This window comes from Ascaphus truei, chromosome 7 (assembly GCF_040206685.1).
Source record: "Ascaphus truei isolate aAscTru1 chromosome 7, aAscTru1.hap1, whole genome shotgun sequence".
Lineage (NCBI taxonomy): Eukaryota > Metazoa > Chordata > Amphibia > Anura > Ascaphidae > Ascaphus > Ascaphus truei.
This window is the reverse complement of record NC_134489.1, coordinates 77,798,938-77,824,255: the sequence shown is the minus strand read 5'-3', so window position 1 is coordinate 77,824,255 and position 25,318 is coordinate 77,798,938. Positions and strand designations below refer to the sequence as shown.

Genomic DNA, 25,318 nt, shown 5'->3' with positions numbered 1-25,318 from the left:
GCCCTGCGCGCGCAACCAGCTCCCCACGTGGAACAGAGGGGGAAGCGCCAAGACAGGCCCCGCGCGTGCAACCCAGCCTCCCCGCTGCCCACGTGGGACGGAGGGGGAATCGCCGCGCACGTGCACAACCCCCGCACATGCAACCCAGCCCCCCGCTCCCAACTTGATACGGAGGGGGAAGCGCCAACTCAGCTTCCCCCTCGCGTGCCTCCTGCCCTAGTCCGCCTCACCCCCTACCCCCCAGCCGCCCACCTCCCGCACCCCCCCCCCTGAGCCCCCTTCCCGCCCCTGGCAGCTGCCGGTGATATCGGGGGCAATAGGAGGAAGTGTCTGGCGGCAAGGAAGCAGCACCCACCAGTCAAGGTAAGTAACCCACCCACCGTCACCCACCCACCCAATCAATCACCCAGCCACTCACTCACCCAATCCCTCACTCACCCACCCAGTCCCTCACTCACCCACCCAGTCCTTCACTCACCCACCCAGTCCCTCACTCACCCACCCAGTCCCTCACTCACCCACCCAGTCACCCACCCACCCAGTCACTCACTCACCCACCCAGTCACTCACCCACCCACCCAGTCACTCACTCACCCACCCAGTCACTCACTCACCCACCCAGTCACTCACTCACCCACCCAGTCACTCACCCACCCACCCAGTCACTGTCACCCACCGTCATTCACTGTCTCCCACCCACCGTCATTCACTGTCTCCCACCCACCGTCATTCACCCACTCACTCACCCAGACAGACAGGCACATGTCTTTTGTTGAAAATATAAAAATAAACAGGTTGCATTGTAATGTTTTTTTCTGTATCATAATAAGAAAACAGTTAAGTAAAAGTTGCGCGCTAAAAGATATTTTTTCGTGGTAGGTGCGCTATGGGTTTGGGGGGGAGGGGTGCGCTATGGGTTGGGGGGGGGGAGGGCTCTGCTCCTTTCAATTGTCCCGGGCCCCATGATTTCTGTTGGCGGCCCTGCATATGTCCTATGCCATTGCCATATAAACCTTGGGATATTTGGTCTAAGCATCCGGACGCTAAGTAGAAAGTGTTGACTCTACAGTACCCAGTGAAAAGCTACTAAAAAGAATCCAATTTGTGAGTGCATACAGCATTTTATTTCATTTTATTTTTTTAAACATCCTACACTGTGAACCAGATCCACAAAAGGATGGTAAAGCTTGGCGCCCTTTGTGGATCTCAGCCTATTTTTTAACTTCCCCCCGTCTGTTTTTTTTTCCTCTCTCTTTTTCAATGCACTAAAAGATTAATTTTACATTTTTTAATTTGTATTTTCTTGGGGAGGGTTTTAAGTCAGGCAGCAAGAATTAGGGTAGATATAACACTGATATTTGTGATAAATATAACCTTTATTTTTGTGGTTTTGCACTTTTTAATTGTGCACTGTTTATCCTTGAATACTTTTGAGAGTAGTTGCACTTTTTTGGACGTCTAATGGTTGGTCACGTGTGTATTATTTTTTATTCTATGCATTTTAGTTCTCTAAATTGTAATATATTGTATAATATTAGGTTGTTATCGCCACACTGTTGTATTATAGCAGGTACAGTAGTAACAAGTTTGTTGATAACAAGTGGTGTATTTTCAATGATGTTTTGTTTATTGGCAAGTAAATGCAAATCTGAATATTGTCACAATTAGTATAAACAAATATTGCATTGCCAGGAAGGAAGCCTCTGGACTCCACATTAATTGTGTTTTACTATTTAGTTCTACTCTATTCAATCGTATCTACACAGTTATCTACAGCTGGCCACCTCAGGCTGACATCATAGAGTACTGGATGACCTCATTCCTTATCTACAAACCCTGAAATTAGAACATTAAGACAGGCAACATTGGGTATATCCATCTTACCTGTTAAAAGTAGGCTTAGCAGGCAAATAAATGCATCCATATCTATTTCCTACAATGCCTTGCCACCTGCAGTAGACTAACAATAATTAGCAACTACAATTTAACATTAAACTAGAAACGTTTAAACGTTCTATCAAATATAACATCAATTTATCTGCAGGCTTGTTCATACTTAGCATAGCAAGGGCCAGCTAACACATTTATAAGGAAATACATTTTAATGTACTTTTTTTGACTGCTCGGTTTACATTATGTATTTGTTGTATACTCTTTACTGGGAATAAAAAGAAAGGTAACAAATAAGGTAAAAATGAGCACCGTGGCAGGTTTTACAAACTGCTGTGAAATTAAATGGTTTCTGGCAATTTCAAAATAACTTTGGTTCAAACTCAATAAAATAAGAATTGAACAGTAATGGAAAAAAACCTTCTGTTTGTAGAACTGATATACAGTATCATAAAAAAAAATGTAAATTAAAAATTACCCATGGAATCCCAACTCCAGAATACAGAAACAGATTCATATTTTATAGCAAAAACAATACAATGTCTGTAGAATCCAACCACACAGTTTTTGTTTAGATTCTCAAACGCCCCCATTCACGTTCCAAAAACCCGTGCAACTTTCAATATGAAATTCTTCCAGTTGACTCAATAGCAACTTAGACCCATATTAGCTAAGCAGTCTGGAAGACCCATTATAGTCCATTCACGGGAGTTGTCTAATGGCATTAAGGCTTCGTAAACATTGCCCTAAATGTTCCAGGACATACAAATTACACACAATGTTTTTTTCTTTCTATCAAGTACCTTGTATTGTCTGACAGTGGCAAATCTTTGGTACTATATGTAAATGTTAGTGAGTATGCTCTGTGTATAAATGGGTTTATATATGGTAGCAGGTCAGATAACGCAGATACCTAATACATGTCTTATTTCTTACTTACTGTCCTATCAAGGTACAGTATGTAACAACAGAAAAGATAAGATGGTACAGAAGCGCAAAGACATTTTCACAGACCAAGAGTCTTTATTTAGTGAGTGTTAATTTGTTATTATTAAATCTCTTCAGTGCGGAAGTGCTTTCGTACAGTATAATAATAAAATAAGCAACCCCCTGAATCACACAGGTCATAAAAAGTAACAGTAACGCCTCAGTTGCATGAGTTGGTAATATATTCTTGCAGCCTTCTACAGAATTCTAATATGTACAATATATGAAAAGTATGATCATTGACCGAGAATACTCATGTATAGAATGAATAATAATATTTGTATTTTATATACTGATTCATAATAATAAAATAATCTAATAGCAATGTAACCTTTGTTTTTATTAGATGCAGTCTTACATACAGTATTTTTGCTGATAAAATGAAAAGTTTGGTACTAGAAGAACACAAACTCTATTATTCTGCACAAAGGGGATTATGAAAAACCGTTTCCTAATGGTACTATTATTGATAATGTAATAAATGTTCTACAATAGATTTGTTTTGGAGAAAGTAATGTCATAATATTGATATTGAACACCAAGCTGCCCGACAATTATAACAGTGGGAGAGATCCGAAGATTTCAGCGGTGCACAGCTTGTAGAGATGAGAGACCAGCAAGGTGTAGATTAAAAAATGAAATTTTATTGAAAAAACATATGGTATGGGGGACACACTCTGACGCGTTTCGGACCTGCGTGGTCCTTAATCATAGGCTCTATGATTAAGGACCACGCAGGTCCGAAACGCGTCAGAGTGTGTCCCCCATACCATATGTTTTTTCAATAAAATTTCATTTTTTAATCTACACCTTGCTGGTCTCTCATCTCTACAAGCTGTGCACCGCTGAAATCTTCGGATCTCTCCCACTGTTATATTGCACACCGAGCGTGGATGCACGCACAGGAGAACAGCCATATGTGAGTATTGTATGTCTCCCTTCATTGAGACTGGATGACCGGTAACAGTGCAGCAACACAAGGGTCATGTAGGGCGCAATCCTACAAAGTAACGGTACGTTAACCCTCATTCATGTTATTTGTCATATGTGATAGATTCATGTACTAAGCACTGGGTCCAATACCTAATTATGATTATAGGCTGACTCCACAACCAAATAAGGATTATTATTATCTACTGAAGTTCTGAACGAGATTGAGCACTGTTTTTGGGACTCTTGCCCCATAACCACATACTGCCCGACAATTAGCTTGACGACTCCCCTATTGCATTTGAGAGACACAGTGAAATTGCAAACAGGTCTGTTTGCAAAGCAGAATATAGAAGGAAGGTTACATATACAATGTTAAGTTTTCTCCACTTGCTCCTCATGTCCCTGGAGTGCAATCCAATTCAAATTAGAAAAACAATAAGGATTAAAGGACGATTAACCTATTCCTTGCTTAAGGGACCTCTAAGCACTTACATTTTAAACATTCTCGCTTTTAAGGGAACAAAAAAAAAAAAACACTGCACTGAGAATGGAACAATAATTACAAATATATTGCTCATTGTGCTAGGTGATACATTATGCTTCGTGTTTTAGAACATTTCCAATGTCCCGTTTGCTGCTGGGGGATTCCTCTGAGAAATAAAGTAGGTTAAATACAATTATTTCCATAAAAATGCTAAAGTAATCATGCAATAGTTCCAGGAAAGGAATGTCATTTACCTATAACTACATCATGGCCGTCTACGAGGCCTGCTGAGAAGAGCTCCTGTGAAACACCATCTGCTGTATCTGTGGAAATGGGAAGACGGCACATGTAAAGGATACCTTCAGGACAGCGGATGATAACTGAATGATTCAGCTACGTGCAGTGCCTGACAGCATTGTTGTTAAACCATGACATAAAAAAAGGTTCATTCCCCTCCATGGCCTTGGTTGCAGATGCATTAAAGTGAAACCAATCGGCTACCAAATCTCTGGGATGGTTAAACCGGCGATCTTACAAACCTATTTATTTTTTGTAAAACATTTTGAACGATTGATTTTTTTTTTTTTTTTTTTACAGAATTCAAATGGTGGAATCCCTACGAACTACATTATTTTTACTCCGGCTCCCTTTCCTGAGATACTTACTAGTTTAGTTGCTGGTAAGGCCGCGAGGTTATCGGGGAGGAGATAACTATGCGGCATCATATAAATATATGCAGACAACCATTTTAATATCAGTAAAAGACAAGAAAAAACAGCGCATAGCGCACAACGCATCTTTTACTGATCTATAGGGGTGCTGAGCCACTCCAATATCAGCAGACGCCATCGTCACCCTAATACAGGTTGTTGGTAACACAAACTATCACAGAGGTGTAGATTATAATGTGTGGTTTTTAATATATCTCCACCTTTCACAGAGTATCCATTAGTAGCGCACTTTATTTTATTATCTGTTAACATTTTAATATGCAGGAAGTAAAGCCAGCTAGCAACATTTCTTTACTGATAACTTAAAAGCAACAGTCCTGGCCTAACTAACCACCCTCACCCCCTTTGTTTGTTTTACTGAATGTAACGGGGTGTCCTCCAGAACTAAACCGTGTTATTTTGAAGCTCTGTGGACCCGGGGATCTTTACAGTTGTTAAACTTGGCGTTTAAATAGCTATCCAATTGGCCGGTGGGATCTGCGAGATTTGGTGGCCATTTTGATTTACCTGGAGGGAGCTTTAAACACCAGTAACAACACCGGTAGGTATCTCGGGAACTGGAGCAAAACAAAAACAACATAGTTTAGCCCTGGAGGAGACCCGATTATAATGATGTAACAAAATCAAGATGAAAATTTAACGGGATTGCCGCGTTACCAAGGACATGTTACAAGAGCCAACAATATATTGGATACAGAGTAGGAGGCCGTTCTATAAATGTAATCTGATAAATACTGCAGATTGTCACAAATAATCAGTACTCAGCAATGTTTAACATTCATATGATAATTGAACTCCATCGCTGCAGTGAAAGGTTTAGAGCAGTAATCTACCATGCTTGACTCAAAAATAGATTTTTTTTTGCTATGCACTGCTATAGAAATCAATGAAGTCAAATAAGATGGATAAACCAAAAAAAACCTTCATCTTTATGGAAAAAAAAAAAAAAAGATTTGCTTTGGGAACAAAGCTGCATTATATGGTACAGGGCTCTTTTACTGCCGGCTCGTGAGCCAAAAGTGGTCTTGATGTGGCCATTGGGACTCTCTGATCTTGCTAATTTCATACTTGTTGCTTAGGCAGCTAAATGCACTTTTTGACACTAAAACTCACTCGTATATTAGAGTAATGTTAATATATAAGGTACATATGTTAGAAATGCTTTCATAATTGTTGAAATTTAATTATTTTCAAGTCTTCAAGTAATTTGCTATGTATTTAAACGTCATTTACAATAAGCTGGTGGCCGATTTACATGTTTTCTGATCTGGCCCATTTACAGAACTAGCTGAAGACCCCCTGACTTAGGATATATTTTGGATGGGGTTGTTATATCAAGATATGTTATATACTTAAATGTACATGCATGACTGAAAGCCAAACACAGGGCAGAAGAACAACAAACGGAACCCTATTCAATATGCTGTAAAGTTATCTGCCCTGTGCTTGAAAAGATTATAGTCTTATTTATTTGAATAAAGCTGAAATCTTAAAAACATATTGAATAGGGGCCATAATGTCTTTGTAAGGAATATCAGACTGTAAGCCGGACCATAAATCAGCGGCAGCTGAAACATGTGCAGATATAGCTAGAATATCGAATATAAGAATATTTGTTTCCAAAATGTGTACTATTATTGTCACAGATTAGTCCCTACAGACCAGCTACACAAGGGTTTGGGACTAACGCTACGCAATACAAGAAAAACTTCTGAAAATATTTCCCGAAAGGCAGTTTTAAGGATACCAGGTATTAGGTATATTATAAAAATTATGTAGTGTACTTTATGGTCTTGCATTATTTTTCCACCACAGGTAGAACATCCCATCATTGTATATTTGGACAATAACAATCTAAAAAATATGTTAATCTTTCTATAATATATAGAAAAGAAATGCATTTGTCAATTGAGCTTTTCATTTGTGATTAGATTTTGTTTAATGCCTATAATGCTGTAACAAATGCAAAATATTATTTAAGTAATAAAAGTCAAGAAAGTAACCTGATTATAAGGATTAATAACAGAAATGCAGTAAGATTTACGTAGAAAGTTAGAATATCTTCTGAAGTTGTAGGAAATTGTCCAAGGTTTAATAAAGTTAAGCTAATAAATGCTATCAAATATCACATGTGATACAATATGTTGATTTTATTTCATACAGAAAACCACTAGTTTTCATCAATCCTACCCCAAGTTAATCTGCAATTATTTCAAAACTTTGTATCCCCAGATATATTTCCCAGGTAAATGGTTCTGTGCCAAAACTATTAACTTCATTTTACAATAGACTTTAAAAAAAAAAAAAAAAATCCAAGGAATAAAAGGACAAGCACAGGATTAATAGGTGTGACTGATGTTTCATTTTGACTGTTAAACTGTGCGACCAATCAGTGATCAATGGGAAGTAAGTGTCATTATTTATAGGTGTGTAAAACTATTACATTTCAAAACATGTCCTGAGATTGTTCATTGGATTTGAACAACCTTGGAGAGAAAGCGGACTTTGTATTTATGTCAACCCCTGGCACTTGTACTGTAATTGTTTATAGCGGTACGCCTTCCATTTGTTCCGATATATCTCACCAATGGCAAAAAGACAGCAAGGCCCATTTAAAATTACGTTCGCTAACACCTGCTCATTACACTGATACATTTAGCAAGGCAGGGTTTAGACATTTAGTTGACATGATTAGACCTTTCTGAACTCATTGAAACCATCATGAGCCATACAACTGCTATTTAGCCATCAATATGCAATTACTGTGTGGCCAAAAATATAGTTTCAATTCACACTTACCCCTGCCAGGAGTAAACTCAAATCGTATGTCATTAAGTTCCTTTCTGGAATTCCTGAAAAACAGTTAAGACAGTCATTCAAATCTAATGAGGCAGAGTTTATTAAAACCCAGAATGCTCAGCAGTTTAAAGAATTTGCAGTTAGAGATGTAAGCATTTTCCTAGCTCATGGCACGGCTTGCTGCACCTTTAATTTGTACAGAAGGAAATAAACTATGTGAAGGTTCAGAGATATTAACAGCCAAAGGTTTATGGGATAACCAAAACTCATTTTTAGAGAGGCAGTGTTATTATCTTCTTAATTAACAAAACGCAAAAGAGTGCTTGGCAAGTAACATTTTTATTTCACTGTGAAAAAGCATCTAGGACTTCCCGGTTTAACTGCTCTTTGCAGAAAGAACTAGACCTAGAGTATTCAATTCTAATTAAGCATTTTTTACTGCAGTGAAGTGCTTGAGACCCGCAGATTCATAAACACCATTACAAAATAGATTGTGCTCAAAACAGCATTGAAGGCACAGAGCAAGGCTTCTAAAATATGCAACCTATTTTATAGAGAAATGGGTCATAAGCTTTATTTTTTAAAGTAGCACTAAACATCGGAGATATAGGAGACCATTTTTTTTGTTAGGGTGGAAATTTACATTCTTTATTCATGCCATAAATACACTGTACTGCAGGGATCTTCAACCAGTTTCCCAAAAGTGCTGGACAACAACATCAATTAGGATTAGAAGAGAAGACAAGACAATCTTAATATAATTTAGGATATTGTTATACTCAGGGCGGCACCCTGATGCAGGTCCCGTAGCTGGACCGAAATGTTGGATTTCTCTTCAACACAACTTTTTGCTGTTGAACACTAACATTGGAATGCTGAGTCGCTCTTCATCATCTTGGTCTTTGGATGAAGTATTTCTATTTTAATTTTTATGACCCGTGCACTTGTTTTCTCTTTTTGTGCTTTATTTTGGAGTGGCTACTGTATATGTTTATTTATCATTTATAGTATCATTTAGGATACATTTAAATACTTATACATGCCTGAAAAATAATGAATTATGATAAACTGTAATATCTGTATCACATGAACACTTTGTATATTACCTTCCACGTAAGTTTTAGTGTATATAAAATTGCACTTATCTGTCTGGACAAATACAATTAAATTAGAACAAAGTCAGAAGAAAATATACTGCTCACTGATAATTAGGTGCAAGAAGTGTTGTAAATGCGATTTTGGCACTGGGTGCTAGCTATGTGCTGAATTGAAATGTATATTCAAAAATATTGATAAGGTTGTTTGTACCAATCTCTAACAAGAAGCACACTTGTTGGTGCAGACCAGGGCTATTTAAAACCTAACATTTAATATTCCCACAATTAATATAAGTCTACACGTGCAAAAAAAGTTATCCTAGATTTTGTGGGTGTATTTTTTGTTTAAAAAGTATACCAGGAGGTAGGGTAAGGACACTGCTACCTAGCTCTGCAATGATAGTGCACAATTGAGCTCCAATATTAATTGTTATGTGCTGTCAATTATATATAAAATTCACACAGCAATCTGGTTCAGTGTGTCTAACTACAGAATATAGAATGATTGTATAGCCTATTGGCTGTATATTCCCGCAGAGATGGCTATTTCATAGCCTAATACAGGGGGGCGCAAACTTTTTTCCCTGCGCCCCCCTGCCGGCTGTCCCCTCACTCCCGCGCCCCCCTCCCAACCCCAACTCCAACTTACCCGCGCTCCGGCGTAATGACGTCACGTTGCCATAGCAACGTGACGTCACATGACCTCGCGGCGTCATTTTGACGCCGCGTTGCCATGGCGACGCAGGGAGGAAGCCGCCGGAGCCACGGTAAGTTAGGTTTACAGAGGCACTGCAGCTCCCCCGGCACTTAATTTAAGTGCCTTCGGGAAGCGCGCGGGGCCTCTGTAAACCCCGCACCCCCCGTCGGCAGTGTCGCGCCCCCCCTGGGGGTCGCGCCCCACAGTTTGCGCACCGCTGGCCTAATATATGTTCAATTCAATCATTGCAGAGCAAGTAGCAGCGTCCTTACCCTACCTCTTGGTATACTTTTAAAACAAAAAAATACACACAAAATATATATGATAACTTTATTTGCACGTGTAGACATATATTAATTGTGAGAATATTAAATGCTAAGTTTTAAATAGCCCTAGTGTGCACCAACAAGTGTGCTTCTTGTTAGCGATTGGTTGGTACAAACAACCTTATCTCTATTTTTCTATTACAGTGCTGTCTGTCGGCACATTTTATCCAACACAGGGGGGCTCAACTCCAGTCCTCAAGCCCCCCCCCCCCCCCCCCAAGAGGTCAGGTTCTCAGGATATTCCTGCTGCAGTACAGGTGGCCCAATCAGAGGTTCAGTCTTTGACTGAGCCTCCGATTGAGCGACTGGAGCTGGGATATCCTAAAAATCTGACCTGTTGGGGGGGGGGGGTGGATTGAGGACTGGAGTTGATCACCCCTGATCCAACAGAATGCATATACCAGGCTCTGAAAAATGTGCAATCTAAAGGCTGGGCCATGGTGCCTTCGCCCGCACGGAGGCTGGGAAGTAAGCGGGTGCTTTCCCTGGCCAAGGTGGACAGGCCGTGGGGGGGGCGTGCCTAGAGGCGAACCGCTCACGTGACCGGCCTGTCAGGCCAAGAAATCAGATTCAACTGATTTCTTGTGCAACGCGTGCCAGCTTCCGTGCGCACGCGCCCGCACGCCGCATGGACCCGATCACTGCCTTATTGCTCTCTGATCGCTCAGCAGTCTGCGGCACCATGGCCCCAGCCTACTGCTTGGAGGCTCACAGCGACATAACAACTAGGTATGTGTCCTACAATGTTTATAACACATGTGGCGTGTGCAAATCTGGCCGCCTGCTTGTTTTCCAGGAGGGGCAAATCCAATGCTACCTGTCTCTGATTCAAACATACATGGCCACCACCTGCTTCTAAGAAAACAGGTAGAGTTTGGGTTCTATATCTAGCATGTAGTATTATACAACAACGATGTAAAACATGCAGTCATAACAATCAGCATTAGATCTCACACGTGTGTCAAACTACAGCTATTATTGAAAAATTAGTTACCATCATTAATAAGCATTAGTGCTGCATTATACAGAAACATAGTAGATAAAAGTCCTGTAGAATAACTATTACTTAGACACTGATTGCCAAATTACCTTTGCTGGCAGCTAACAGTCTTTGCTACTATACTATCTGAATATCACCATCAATAGTCTCATTTAAGATAACCTTTTACCTGTTGGTACCGAATATGGTAAGGAAATATACATGCAAGCATTCCAAAGTTAATAATTAAATATTCATTTGCAATCACTGTCAATATTTTTTTTTTTTACAAAATGTATTGGTAAAAGTAAATTAAAAAATGGTTATTCGTGAGACAAATTGTTACATTTGCATTTAAATTACGTGATTTTTGTCAGGAGAGTGCAGTTTCAGCCCCAGCATTACCTTGATACCTAAGCCCCTATCTCTTGTTCCATAACATGAGATACTGTATGTTTAATATCATTGCAAATGTAAACATGAAAGATTTGGAAGAGCACAATATTATGGGCACTACAATACTTAAATAATGAAATAATGTGGCAAAATTTTATAAAATCCTCCAAACATACAGTATGAAAACAATATTTTAATAAAGATATTTCGATTAAAAAAAAAAAGAGAGAATTACTGGAGCATCTCATACCAAAGAGTATGCAATTAGCTCCAAACGAACACATACAAGTTTACATAGCTTCAATAGAACACACAATTCCAATAGACAGTGTGTAGGCTGAAATCTTTCTACATTTATATGAATGATTGCTATCTGAACATTGATCTGCTGATCTGATTCCCTCAATAAAAGGAACTGACAAAGTCTTAGTGCTTTCCAAACAGTTTTTTTTCTATTTATTATAAGTGGAATCAATAGATTACAGCAGTATATTGTGGAAATACCACGAAAAGCCTACATTTAAAGTGTCTATTGGCACTAATCTACTGCAAACTGGATATTTAGCATTAATAAATCTATTTAAACGTGCACTTGCCATCTTCTACATTTGACTTCATTAGCAATGCATCAAAGAATTAGCTTCAAAGAAACTAAGGAAAGATGATTGCTGTCTAATAAAATATTAAAGACTGAGCCTCTGGTTCAGCCACCTGTGCTGAAGCAGGGATATCCTGAAAAGCTAACCTGTTGGGGGGGGGGGAGGGGTGGGGGGTGGAGGCGTAGAGGACTGGAGTTGAGCACTCCTGATTTAGATGACGACTGGCTTTTTTATCTAGCAGTTTCTAAACATCAGCATGCATGCCTTATGGAGAAGGCAATTCCCTGTGAGGTATACACTTTATACTGTAGCTTTCCAAAAATGAAGAATTTACCTTTCACTAGAAAGTTAAATGCCAACCTGTTGTATACACGATTCTTTTGTCTGCAGCCATTATGCCACCCCCCGTATAATGACAGTGTACAGAAAAGCAGTTACGGCATTGAGTGATTGTGCTGCGAAAAAGAACTCAGAAGGGATTATAAAATCCCTAAGAAAACATGAGGAGGCCCAAGTATCAACTACCTTTATCAGTGCAGTGTAGTGTGTGATTGAAGAACTATTCCTTACTTCAGCGATTCTGTCTAATGTAAGTAAGAAACTTGTTAACAAATAGATTTGTCTCAGCACAGACCTGGTGCCTTTTATTAGTGCCTGCAAAGAAAGAGAAAAAGAAGACCCAGAATTGCTACATCCCATTATAAAATGGTTATCAAATAACTAACTCTGTGTGGCAAATTCAGAGCAAAGGACCCCTGATACCGGTTTCAAATGACTCTTTTTATCCCCAGTGTACAGGAAAAAACATTTTCAAACTTTTTGCATTGACATAGTAAATACTGCAGCATTAAAATACATAAATTTAGAGCATAAAATCTAATTTTAAAAGAAAAAAAGTGTGTGTGTGCCGAGCAAGCGCATTTTAAGTGAAACTTCTTTGTCTTTTGTCACTGTTTTAACACAGAAATTGTAATTGTGGTGATGTTTTTAATTAAAAATCAAAACACAATTTCAGTGACAAAACACAAAGAAGTTTGACTTAGACCGCGCGTGCTAGGCACACAGCCCGTTTTAGCTATTTGCACGCCTATATTTATACTAACTGCGAATTCCTCGTGTGTTTGTGTGTGTGAGACTGTGTGTGACTGTGTGTGTGTCTTCATATATAGTATACTGTATGTGTTAGATATAGCTTTGTTACATAATATTATTAGGTAGATATACAGTACACGAGGACATATATATTTAAGTGGTCGTGAATGTGTAATTACCCAAAGTAGGAGGCTGCATAGTATGTGTGTATGAGATGCTGGGTATATGTGTGTGTGTGTGTGTGTGTGTGTGTGTGCGTGTGTGTGTGTGTGCATGTGTGATGCTGGTCCAGTCAGTGTTATCCTGGCAACCTTGGAATGTTGTCCTTTGAAAGGTGAGTGGTCAGTGGAAATGTCAGTTAGGAATTGGACTCGCAGAGAGAGATTTATAAATTAACATGGCTGTAAGGAGATGTAAATAAATAGTTTAGCACGCGAAGTAGTGCTGAGCTTCCCTTCTGCCTCTCGTTGTGAATTATGGTGAAAGTGTCCTGCCTGTTATCTGGTGAAATATAAATAGATCTTTGGAACTGTGGAAGGGGGACCTTACATTACAATGAGCTGTCTGTGAGTAGGTTTGCTGGCCATACACTACTTTAACCTAGGTTTTGAGTTCTCATTTGCATGTCATTACCCAGAATCCCCCCCACCACCCTTCAGCACAGTACACGATCGGCACTCCATGTACAGCACATAAAAAACAGCAAAAGCCAATGGCGTACAGTGTACGTCAGACCGCCCCCTGGGGGTGGCACTTTTCCTGACACGCTGTACGTCATTAGGGCACTGAAGGACTTAAATACGCAAATGAGCTCATCTTAATATGCAACCCATAGGACAGGATACATTCCTCTCTCGTTTTCCTCTTCGAAACGTTCAAGCCAAACCTAGGCAACGACAATTTGGACCAGTTCACACATCTCTAGTAACCAATACAGGTGTGACCACATTTACAGTACTACTGCAGTTTAACTAGGTTTTGTTGAGTTCCTTTTGGTTACTACTGAGTGGGGTTTGTGGAGCTGGCCTTTTTCATTGTAACAGAAAACTATAGCATATGTGTGTAATTTCATGTCTAAAACAATCTCAAGGCGTTATTGTGTTTCTGGGGTGGTTACTATTCAAGACGCGACATTTATGTCGAGAATTGTCAAAAAAAAAGCTCTTTCTTTTCAGCTGCTCTTCAGTGCGCTACTTGGATAACATAATTAGTACTTACTGTAAAGTACTGCATATATTTAAATACTGACCTTTTAAATCAAATCAGATATGCATACTTTGGTTGGGCTTAAATGGAGAATTGGGATAAAGCACTTCTCTCTGCACTGCTCAATTAAAATTAGCACAAATCCATATCATTTTTATCCTCAGAATTAGCTTGAATAATATATACTCCCTTTTATTATTTACCCTTTGGGGCCTAATTATCAAACTGATAACTGTAATTCTGTGCGAAAACATGTAATATTGCATGGAAATGCAGGCATGCTAATTCTGCGTGATATGAAAACGAAGCAAGCTCGCAAAATCAAGTAGTCACATGCTACTCAATAAGGTGCAATATGTCCAGAAATATCGTCTCCGTCAGGCCTGCGAATTTGAGGTTGGAGAGAGGAAAAATGAATGCAACTGAGATGGCTTTTGGCACGATGTGTCTGCACAGATAATTCTTAATGAACACTGGGAAAACGCCTGATTTTTATCATGTCCACTTGCAATTTCTTTTTTGTTATGGTAAAACTCGAAGGTGGAGAACACGCCCCTTTGTGTTTTGCACTTTTACCCCCCGAGGAAACTGCTTACACTTTCACATATTCGGAAATACTGATATACTGTATGTGACATTACACATGCTGTTGTTAATAAAAGGTAATGGAAAAAGAGATGTAATTTTGATAATTATTTCTCATCTAGCGAACTTTAGAAAACTCCACTGTGTATGATCTATGTATAAAAACATTTTAATCAAAGGTTTATTTTAATATGTCCTTTTCTAATAAAACTTAATTTGTGGTTTGAAAGACATTTTTTTTTTGAGAGTCAGCAAGAAGGATAAACACAGGAGTGCAGTTAATTGCTATGGCATTTTCAGTTTCCAGTGAATAGCTCAATCCAGTTGAAAACTAAATAGCAGGAGGATGTGTATAGCGGTCCATTATTCTTGTGTTCCTCAGCAAAGATATGGAGGCAGACTCATATTTCAGTGCACTAAGGCATGAAGTCTTGCTGTGGGAAAACTAAATCCAACAGCCAAGCGTACTTGGCCATTGCTCATAACTATTATCACTCTCTAAACGAGAAGACAAATGGATCTAGTTGGAAAGCGGCAACCTGTTTTGAGGCTAAAATCAAAGCAGTTTGGATGCACTGCATAATATGCCTACAGAATGTAACCAGTTACTGTACCATTTGGGCAGTGCTTCTAATGAGAAGCTTTTAACCCTGTGATTCAAATGCATACTAGGCCTTCTTACCATTGGCAAAATGAACATACTTCTGAATATGCAGTATATAAACTGGAAGGATGATATTAAAGGTGTGTTTCCGATTAGGGCGCTTTTATAATTGTTTCTTAGTTATGAAGCAGGGGTCTCCGGAGCTGAACCCCGTTAATCTCCGCTCCAGGGACCCCCTGCTTCCCAAACTACTTACTTACATAGATCATGCCAGTAGCAGACCTAACTGAGTGCACTATATGGTGGCCCAAATCTCCCACGGCAAGGGAACCAAAAGGAAGCTGTAATGTCATATGGTGCGGCTCCCTTGCCGCAGGAAATGTAACAACCAGGAAGTAACCAGCATTCTCTGATAAGTATTTCGGGAAGCAAGGGGTCCCCAGAAACTAACAGAGTTCAGCGCCAGAGACCCCCTGCTTTATACCTATAGTGTATTAAAAATGACAATGATTTCTCAGGAAATGCTTTACACTTATCTTCTACATTTTTTACTTTAAATGAACACTAACTAATTCAACTTAAATACCGTAGGTAGACTCACAAAAACAGTATTTATTGTATGGTTTTTTTAAACTTGTTATTGTGTTTATCGTAGGCTTACAGACCCGTTGTGTGGAAACATTAGGGTCTTATTTACTAATTAGTGCTACTGCATATTTCTGTCATAGCCGATGAAGGACACTACGAGATTCGAAAGCTTGTAACATTTCAACTACAGCTCAACCCCATTATAACGCGATCCGTTACAACGCGAAGTCGCTTATAACGCGATGCAAGCGCTGCTCCCAATTTTTGTATTTATGAATACTTTACAACACGATTATTGGTATCTTAAATACTTTATAGTACAATGCATACAATTGTATATTATTTCTAACGCGATCCGCTTATATCGCGATGTGATTCTTTGGACCCCAAGTACAGCGTTATAAGGGGGTTGAGCTGTACTTGTTGGTCCAATAAAAGGTATCATACCACCTACTCCCTCTCCCTCCTTTGTTACTACTTCAAGAGCAGGAAGACCCCTCACAGCTCATAGCAAAGGGTCCTTCAGTTCTGGTGGCAGGAATAGAACCACTTTCAAATATTGTTTGGGCCTTAACCCCTTGAGTTGCCCATGACGTTGGAGCACTTAAGTGGTGGCCTTTTGACTTTGAGTGTCTTCTTTCATCCCTGATATCAGCGGTAAATCAGAGCCAAGTCATCTCTACAGTAGCGATCACATCACCCTGGACCTGGAATGTTCGTGGCACAACCTTTCTGGAGAACAATGGGTTGAACATATCTTGAGATAAACATTATAATGGTGAAGAAATACAACACAGCACAAGTCTTTTAATTCCATTGCAACTACAATATACGCTGCTGAGTGGCACAGCACCCTTTTCAAAATGACTGTAACAAATGACAAAATATATGCAATTAACACCACTTATTTAGTCACCAGCGTGTAGTTTTTATTCTATACTACCAGTAAAAGATACATTATAAGGATGGAGCATTTGATCATTAGTCACCATGACATCACTTGTAATAGCTGTGCATTGAAATACGTAGTGCTTATTTTTTGCTGACCTCACTGATCGTTACTTACTTCCAGTATGTCAGTTAAGGATTTTATAAGACATTATTTAGAGTGCTCAGTGAGGAAGAAATGCATCACCTTCCCACTTGTCACATGATTATAGTCACATAAAAGTGGTTTATGAGCGATTATAGATCTCCAATAAGTTGCTAGCATCATTTTTTCAGCCAATCAAATAAGAACAGAGAACATTTAAAATGTTCATTTTCCAATATTATAGCATGCTTTACCTTAAGATATATATATTTTAAATAATACTACACTGTATTTTCTCATAGTACAGAACTGATTAATTTTTTTAAAAAGGTGGCCACACGTTATAAGTAAAACTTCTGTGTGTTTTGACACTGTCAAAAGGGTTTCATGCAATAAATATCATAAACATGAAAGTACAATTTGACTGATAAAATACAGTGTGTGTGTATGTGTATGTGGTCATACCAGAGAGGGCCGTAGACTGCTTTTCTGGGGCCCAGGACAATAGTTTCCATTGCCTCACTCCCCAACCCTAGTGTCGGTGGTCTTTGCGAGACTCCCCCTCTATCTCTCACACCCCCATCTCTCCCCGTCACAAACACACACATAATAACCCCCTGCTCATCACACCTTCCCCCCTGTATCTCACATCACCCTCTCCACCCCCCTGCACCTCACATCACCCTCTCTCCCTCTGCACCTCACATCACCCTCTCCCCCTCCTGCATCACACATCACCCTCTCCCCCCTTGCACCTCACATCACCCTCTCCCCCCTTGCAACTCACATCACCCTCTCCCCTGTGCACCACACATCACCCTCTCCCCCCTTGCAACCCACATCACCCTCTCTCCCTCCCGCACCTCACATCACCCTCTCCCACCCCCCCCCCCCTGCACCTCACTTCACCCTCCTTCCCCCCCCGCCCCCCCGGTACAGTGCTCCGGAGGGGTGGTAGGGGGGGTGGGGGGAGAGAGAGGTGTGTGTGTTGCTGCTGCACATGCGCAGAATACAATTCAGTCACTTCCGTTATTTTTTTCGTGACAATTTTCAGGTTTTCTTCCCTATCAGATTTTTTGGGATGGCACTGCCACGAAAGACGTTTCACTTAAAAAGTTTGATGCTGTGTTAATGTCTTGGTATTATTTATCATTTAAGGGCCTTCCTCAACCAAATCTTTTAAACTCATGGACAGAAGAGTCTGTACGGAAAAGCAGCACTTTGAAGTGCTCTCCCTGAAGAGGTTCAATGTTTGACTATAGTTGGCTTAAGGGAGAATATTTTATTAAATCATATTGAGAAGTATTGACAGAATATTTCAATGCCTTTTATCATATTTCATACATTCTTACTCTGCTGGCTTGATTTTAATCTAACATGAAAATGTAGCAATTATTCAGTTGATAGAGTAGTTACAGGCATGAAAGGAATGGTCATTCAATATTCAGTTCATAGAGGTGGGATACAGTAACCCCTTTGGTGCTACTTGGGCCCAAAGCTCTGCAGTTAATTTCAAGCCCCGCTACAGCCAAGGGCTTAACATTTCCTGAATAGCAATACTGTATGAGAATGAACCAGTTACAATATCAAGCAATGCTGAGAATGGTTATACATCCCAAACACATTCTACCAAAGAGAACACAGAGATCCAAAACCCATTACTGGCTTCCCAGCAATAGCTACAGCTGCTCACTTTGGCTGCCCATTTCTAATGCTCTATACCAGGGGTGCTCAACTCCAGTCCTCAAGCCCCTTCAACAGCTCAGGCTTTCAGGTTATCCCAGCTTCAGCACAGGTGACTCAATCAGAGGTTCAGTCAAAGACACAGGGACTGATTGAGCCACTTGTGCTGAAGCAGGGAGTGATTGAGGCACTTGTGCTGAAGCAGGGATAGCCTGAAAAACTGACTTGTTGGAGAGGGAGCTGAGCACCCCTGCTCTACATTACAACTCCCCTACAAAACTTCAACTGAAAAGAACATGCTGCAGGGAAAGACTATTATTTTGCTCAACCTGTGGGTTAGAGGTGGGTGGGGACAGGTAACATACAAAATCAGTATTCTTCAACCCGAGGGGAGCGCAATAATTATTCACGGGAAAGGAATGAAAAACACAATATATCGCAGTATCTCTCTCCAGTGTGCAGTGAATGTCCAGTCTTGTGCACTCACATTTTAAAGTTACTGTATAACATTTGTCCACATATACTACATTATATAAGAAGCGTTTTGGAGTGTACAGTAAACTGCATGGTTAATTGTTTGTGAGAGAAGTGCAATTTCCCATTGATCATGAACTGTTCTTCTAAACAGACATGAGCTACAGCCATGGGATTAAAGATTCCATCTTTCATTGTGCTATCTTTCTACATACAGTGTCAGCTCTGATCTCTAATTATGCCCCTGCTCATCACCTGCACTCTGCTCATAACTGTCTCCTTTCCACCCCTTTCACCTCTACTGCTCTCTCTCGCCTTAAACCTCTTCTCCTCACTGCACCTTACATGTGGAACTCATTCACACTTAGTATACGCCAAGCAGCTTCTCACCTTGCCTTTAAGCTAAACCTTAAAACTCACCTTTCAAATGAAGCATTTCAATAGCTACTGTTCCACATCCACCGTTGCTCCTACCAACCATTGCAGTCAAGCACTGCCATGTACTGCACTTACTCCCTCACCTGCTGTCTCTGTACATACCACTTAGATTGTAAGCTCTCCGGGCAGGGATTTCCTTTCCTATTATCTGATTTTGTTTGTTGCACTTATTGTATTATAATTCCCTGCCCTGTATTGTCTCTTTTCTAAAGTGTTGAGTACATTATGGGCGCTATATAAATGAATATTTACATACATACATATTGTAATATGAGCAGGGTTTTATAAGTTGACAAACATGAGCTTGGAAAGAGTAACACTTACAGTACAGTATGTCTGCAGTTAACCCTCACTGCTCCTTGACTATATCATTGGTCTTTGTAGGAATGTACCTGACATTAATCTGAAGCCAATGGATTGACGCACAGAAATGCAGCCTTAGGCGATAACCCAGTCCTGACAAACCAGAGATATAAAAAGTACAGCGCCCCACGAACACAGTTCTATGCATTTGGAAAAGTCAAATTATTTGCCAATGGGGTGTCTGCAACAAACACAGCATCTGTCAGAGTATCCAAATGTTATCTCAGATAACAGATTATTTACATAGACACCTCATTTCCATTTTTGTTTTGCGTTGCGAACCTTGAAAACTTTCCCAAAGGCAAGGATGTCATGTCACAATGCAGGCTTTTCACACATTTTAAAGTACATCTCCGAGTATAATTGCTTATCAGAGATTCCCTATTGTAATACGAGTTCAAAACAAACAGACATTGAACGCTTCTGCTCACAATTTTAATGACGAGTGACTTGTATCATTTAGTAACTAGTGTATAAATATACAGTAGCAGGAATTTGGTGAGGTTACAACATATACGAGCGACAACTGTAAAGTATTCCTCTAGTTTGAATACGAATGATCATTTGTTAAATAAAACATTTGGGAAAACAGTATGGATACGGTCTGTAAATATTTCACACTTAAATGCTGTACCCACGTTCCTTTACCACTAAAAAAAAAAAAACTAGATTGGAGAAGTGAAGGAGTTCTCAAATAATTCTTGCACTCAGTGGCGTTCTAACATGTTCTCTCTCTCCAAGGCCGCTGTGATGGGTTTTCTGTCCCTGCTGGAGGGGATTTATTGTTTGACTCCATGATGTTCTTCTAATTTACTAATATTACTCCTTCTCACTCTGGCCACGTTGATATTATTTTATCAAGGTTTCATGTTAGTGGTGAAATTAAGGTGAATCTTAATCATTTATGTTTTACAGTAAAATTGACTTGGACACTATATCATAGTTACTATGTACTGTAACTATGTAACTATGATATCGTGTCAGAAAGTCAATTTTACTGTAAAACATAAATGATTAAGATTCACCTTAATTTCACCACTAACATGAAACCTTGATAAAATAATATCAACGTGGCCAGAGTGAAAAAGAGTAATATTAGTAAATTAGAAGAGCATACTGTAGTATCTGCTGTGTGCATTCATCAATTACAGTCTCTACGAGCTACTTAAAAGGTGCTTAAGTTTATGACAGAGTTTATACTATAAACATAACTAAATATAATATAGTTGTAATTGTGGTAAATAACCACAACACCTGTGATGCTCAGTCCATTTCCAATTACTTTTAAACAGTTATGACCATATTCAGGGTAGGATATTGGAAAAGCAATTTACTGTGTGTGGCGTGTTCTGAATAGTCCGTCTTATAATTAATGAAGGAAAAGGACTCGAGGGGAGGAGTTGATCAACCAAAAGTCTTAAACTTAATTAACCCTTAAAAGTGGTACCAAAACTCAAATTAGTGATAGTACAGTGGGTTTAATACGGTGAATTGGAGCTAATTACAGAGACACGATGAAGAGCATAATGAAATATGCTCTTGTAAAGAATTCACTTTAATTGCACACCACACATAAAATGTACCATTTATTTGTGAATCAATAAAACATACATCACTTACCTTGAAATGCTTGCAGTAATTAGAAAGTGATCAGGTGGGGGGAGGGAGGGAGTGCTGGCTTACAATTAACCCACATAGATATATGCAGGGGCGGCCAACTCCACTTCACAAGGGCCGCCAACAGGTCAGGTTTTCAGGATATCCCTGCTTCCGCACAGGTGGCTCAGTCTTCGTCTTCAACTGGGCCACCGATTGATCCATCTGTGCTGAAGCAGGGATATCCCTAATACCTGGCCTGTTGGTGGCCCTTGTGGACTGCAGATGGCCACCCCTGGTCTATGGCTTAATGTTAGTACTGTAGCTCAAAGAACATGTAATACTGTCGCGGCCGAGTTTATTCTAACATTTACCCGGTCTCGGCCGCGACAGATACCGGGCGCGCGCCGAGGTGTCCCGTGCGCGCGCCGGAGCCTCGGAGGATCGGTCCTCCGATCGAGGCACCCCCCTCCCCTCTCCGGGTCCACCGGAGCCCCCCACCGCCATCCCCCACATCGCGGGACACCAGGGCTCCCTTCGGGGAGCCCTGGGCACGCACGCCGTGCGCGCACGCTCCCGATGAAGCGTGACCGCGCGCACGCCGAGGGGATTCGGCATCAAAGCCGGGAAACCTCGCAGCTTGCGGCTCTAGCCGCATTAGAATAAACTTGGTCGTTACTGTACTAATGTCTATTGACAAAATAGAGAGCAAGAAATTCTCATATACACCTAAGTGGTTAATTAACTACTGCATGCTGTGGAGCAACAAACAGCAACATATAATCAGCAAATAGAAGTAGTCATATCATCGTCCTCAATATTATAGTAATGGTCTAATAATGCCATATTGGTATACACAGAAAGAGGGAGCAGTAACAACAATAGCAGCTGGGATGCAAAGCTAAAGCAAAAAGCAGACAAGGCTACTATTGCCAGTCATTCTCACTGAGCCGCTGATTGAGCCACCTGTGCTGAAGCAGGGATATCCTGAAAACCTGACCTGTTGGCAGCCCTTGTGAAGTGGAGTTGGCCAACCCTGTATAGACCTACGTGGGTTAATTGTAAGCCAGTACCCCCAACTGATCACTTTCTAATTACTGCAAGCATTTCAAGATAAGTGATGTTTTATTGATTCACAAATAAATGTTATGTTTTATGTGTGGTGTGTAATTAAAGTGAATTCTTTACAAGAGCATATTTCATTATGCTCTTCATCGTTTCTTTATAATTAATGAAACCAGATCCTTTATTTCTGTTAAGTTTTGTAATCTAGTTTTCATGCTAAACGCTAAGAATATATTCACATGAATGGTAATAATGAGGCCTATAGAACATGCATGTGTAACCCATGTTCCCCCCTTCCCCCCCCCGGTGCATGTGTAACCCATGTCCCCCCCCCCCCCCCTCCATCTCTGGTAAGCCCTTAGGATGTAGGGTGAAATCCTTCCAGAGAGCCCTTTGCCTCAGGGCGAGAGATTTCAGTCTTACACACACAAGTCTTTTGTAAAAGCAGCAATGTCTCTTTATTCTCCAGCAGCAGCACACAGCAGCACTCAGATACAATGTACAGGGTCTTTTCCTCCTCTCTTTCTCCTCCAGGCTGTACCCTTTTAGGATGGACTGATTGGCGCTCTAATACTCCCGACACCCACCCCAAGGTGCAGACCTCGAGGTGAGGCTAGCTTCCCCCCTCACCCCCTGAGAGGGTGAGGGGCATTGGTCCACCACACTATAGTGCTATCAGCTCTAATAGGTCTGGTCTTAGCTTCTCCTCCAAATATACGCCTGCATTCTCCTGCCTCTGATCCCAGGGCAGGCCTCGCTCCTATAACAGGTCTCACTCTAATACTGACTCTCTGGTCAGTCACTCCAACACCAACTAACTGCCACTGACAGGATCAGGCAACTAAATTTAGACAGCCCCACACCTCATGGTGTCAGCAGGCCCCTCCCCTGTGTCTCTTGCCTTCCACACAGAGTCAGGGGGCCTACCTCCACCAATCAAGGCAGGGCTTGAAGCGGTGGAAACCCATGCTAATTACTGGCGGCCTGCCCTTAGCAGGACTTACACCAGTAGGAGAAAGACATATAGCCCCCATTTCTTACCGGGGCTACACATGAAAATACCCTGTTGCTGACAAATCAGGAGTTGTGATATTGGGGCCTATTCAGTAAACTCAGATTTTGCCAATGCACCACCCAAAAATAGAATTTGACGCAATGAAAATCTGTTATTTTTGCCATGCTTATAAAAGGGGCAGTTCAAAGCAGCATTTGATCCAACAAATCTCAATTTTTTTAAAATGTTTATAAGGCTGAGTCCATGCTCCCTGCTTGCTCGCTGAGGCGCGCTGAGGCTCAGGGAAAGCGGGTGCTTTCCCTGGCCTTGCGGTTGCTTACCGCACGCGCCGTCAGCGGGCCGTCAGGGGGCGGGCCGGTGACGTCACGGAGCTGGTTCGCCCTCATTGGGTGAACCGCTCACATGACCAGCCTGTCGCGCCGGCAAGCGGGGAATTTTAAATTCCCCTAAGACCTGCGCTTCCGCAAGCGCGGAAGCGCAGGTGAGCCCCTACTAAAGCCGCTCTAATTGCGGCTGTAGGGGTTCAGTGCTGAGCGGGAGCGCGCGTCAGCACGCTTCCGCCAGCAAGCAGTAAACATAGCCGAGGCCTAAAGCAGGAGGTCTCCCGAACTGAATGGTGTTAGTTTCAGCTTCTCTTACCCCTTGCTTCCTGAGATACTTGCCTCTGTAGGGGCATCTGATTACCTCCTGGTTCTTATATGTCCCTCGGCACGCTCGTGTTCTGCGGGAGATTTAAATCTCCATTTTGTTTCCTCAAGCAGGGGATTTACCTGAATTTCTAAATGTCCTGAACTTGCTGGAATTTTAGTATAGATGGTCCTGGTAAACTCTGCTTTCACCTTTCCACGAAACTTGGTCAAAGTCGCCCCTTGTCCCCATGTGACCTCACAGCCACTTGGACTGTAACCTTTTAATCGGGCTGCAATCTATGTGGCTGTGAGGTTTCTGGGGGGCGATTCTGTCTGGAATTCAGTATTCCCAACGGAATACAGTTAAGTACTTTTTTTTTTAGCTTAAATGTTTACATTCAGTTTTTTAGATAACTTTAAAAATTTGAATCAAGTAAGGTGAACTGCCACTTTAAGAATTATCTATGCAGAAAAATAGCATGAAAAGAAATTTCATTTGCATGCACGTTTCACCCAATTAATGCTTATTTGGTGCAGTATTGGCCAGAAGGTCACACATATGTGTGACTCCCTGATGAAGCCCGGAGCACGTGCGAAACGCGCTGAGGTATCGTTGCCAGCTGCAGCATATCTCACGTCACTACGATATATATGTCATCTCGTTTGTGTGTTACACGCCGTGACGCGGTCTGCCCCCACTTCCTTCCGCTTTGAGTCACTGCCCGGGGAATCGGTGCACTACTATAGGTCCTGTCTGAATCCCATCTACGAACTCAATCTTTACCGGATTTCCAGCTGAGCACATTTTATCTGTCTCAATCGTAAGTTATTGATAGACTTTGTGTATGTTTCAATACATCTATTGAACATTCACCTTTTTGGTGCGCTGTGTGTCCTTTTTGGAGATCCGTCGGGTCTCACCTTTGGGCAACCGGAGCGCCCATCCGACCCACGCTGCAAGGAGGTGATTCTGTCTACAAGACCTTTCCCTTGAGTACACGTACTGTAGAGTCTGCACAAAAGTGATTC

General features: G+C 41.0%; 1 protein-coding gene across 2 annotated transcripts in view; it reads right to left on the bottom strand.

Moving 5' to 3' along the window:
* STK39 (serine/threonine kinase 39) overlaps nt 1-25,318 on the bottom strand; it is a 240,627-nt gene that overhangs the window by 53,857 nt on the left and 161,452 nt on the right. For both annotated transcript variants that reach the window (XM_075609161.1, XM_075609162.1), the window contains 2 exons: nt 7,825-7,877; nt 4,549-4,617 (listed from right to left, as the gene is read on the bottom strand). In XM_075609161.1, the coding sequence (XP_075465276.1) occupies nt 4,549-4,617; nt 7,825-7,877 (122 nt within the window). The remainder of the gene's footprint in view (nt 1-4,548; nt 4,618-7,824; nt 7,878-25,318) is intronic.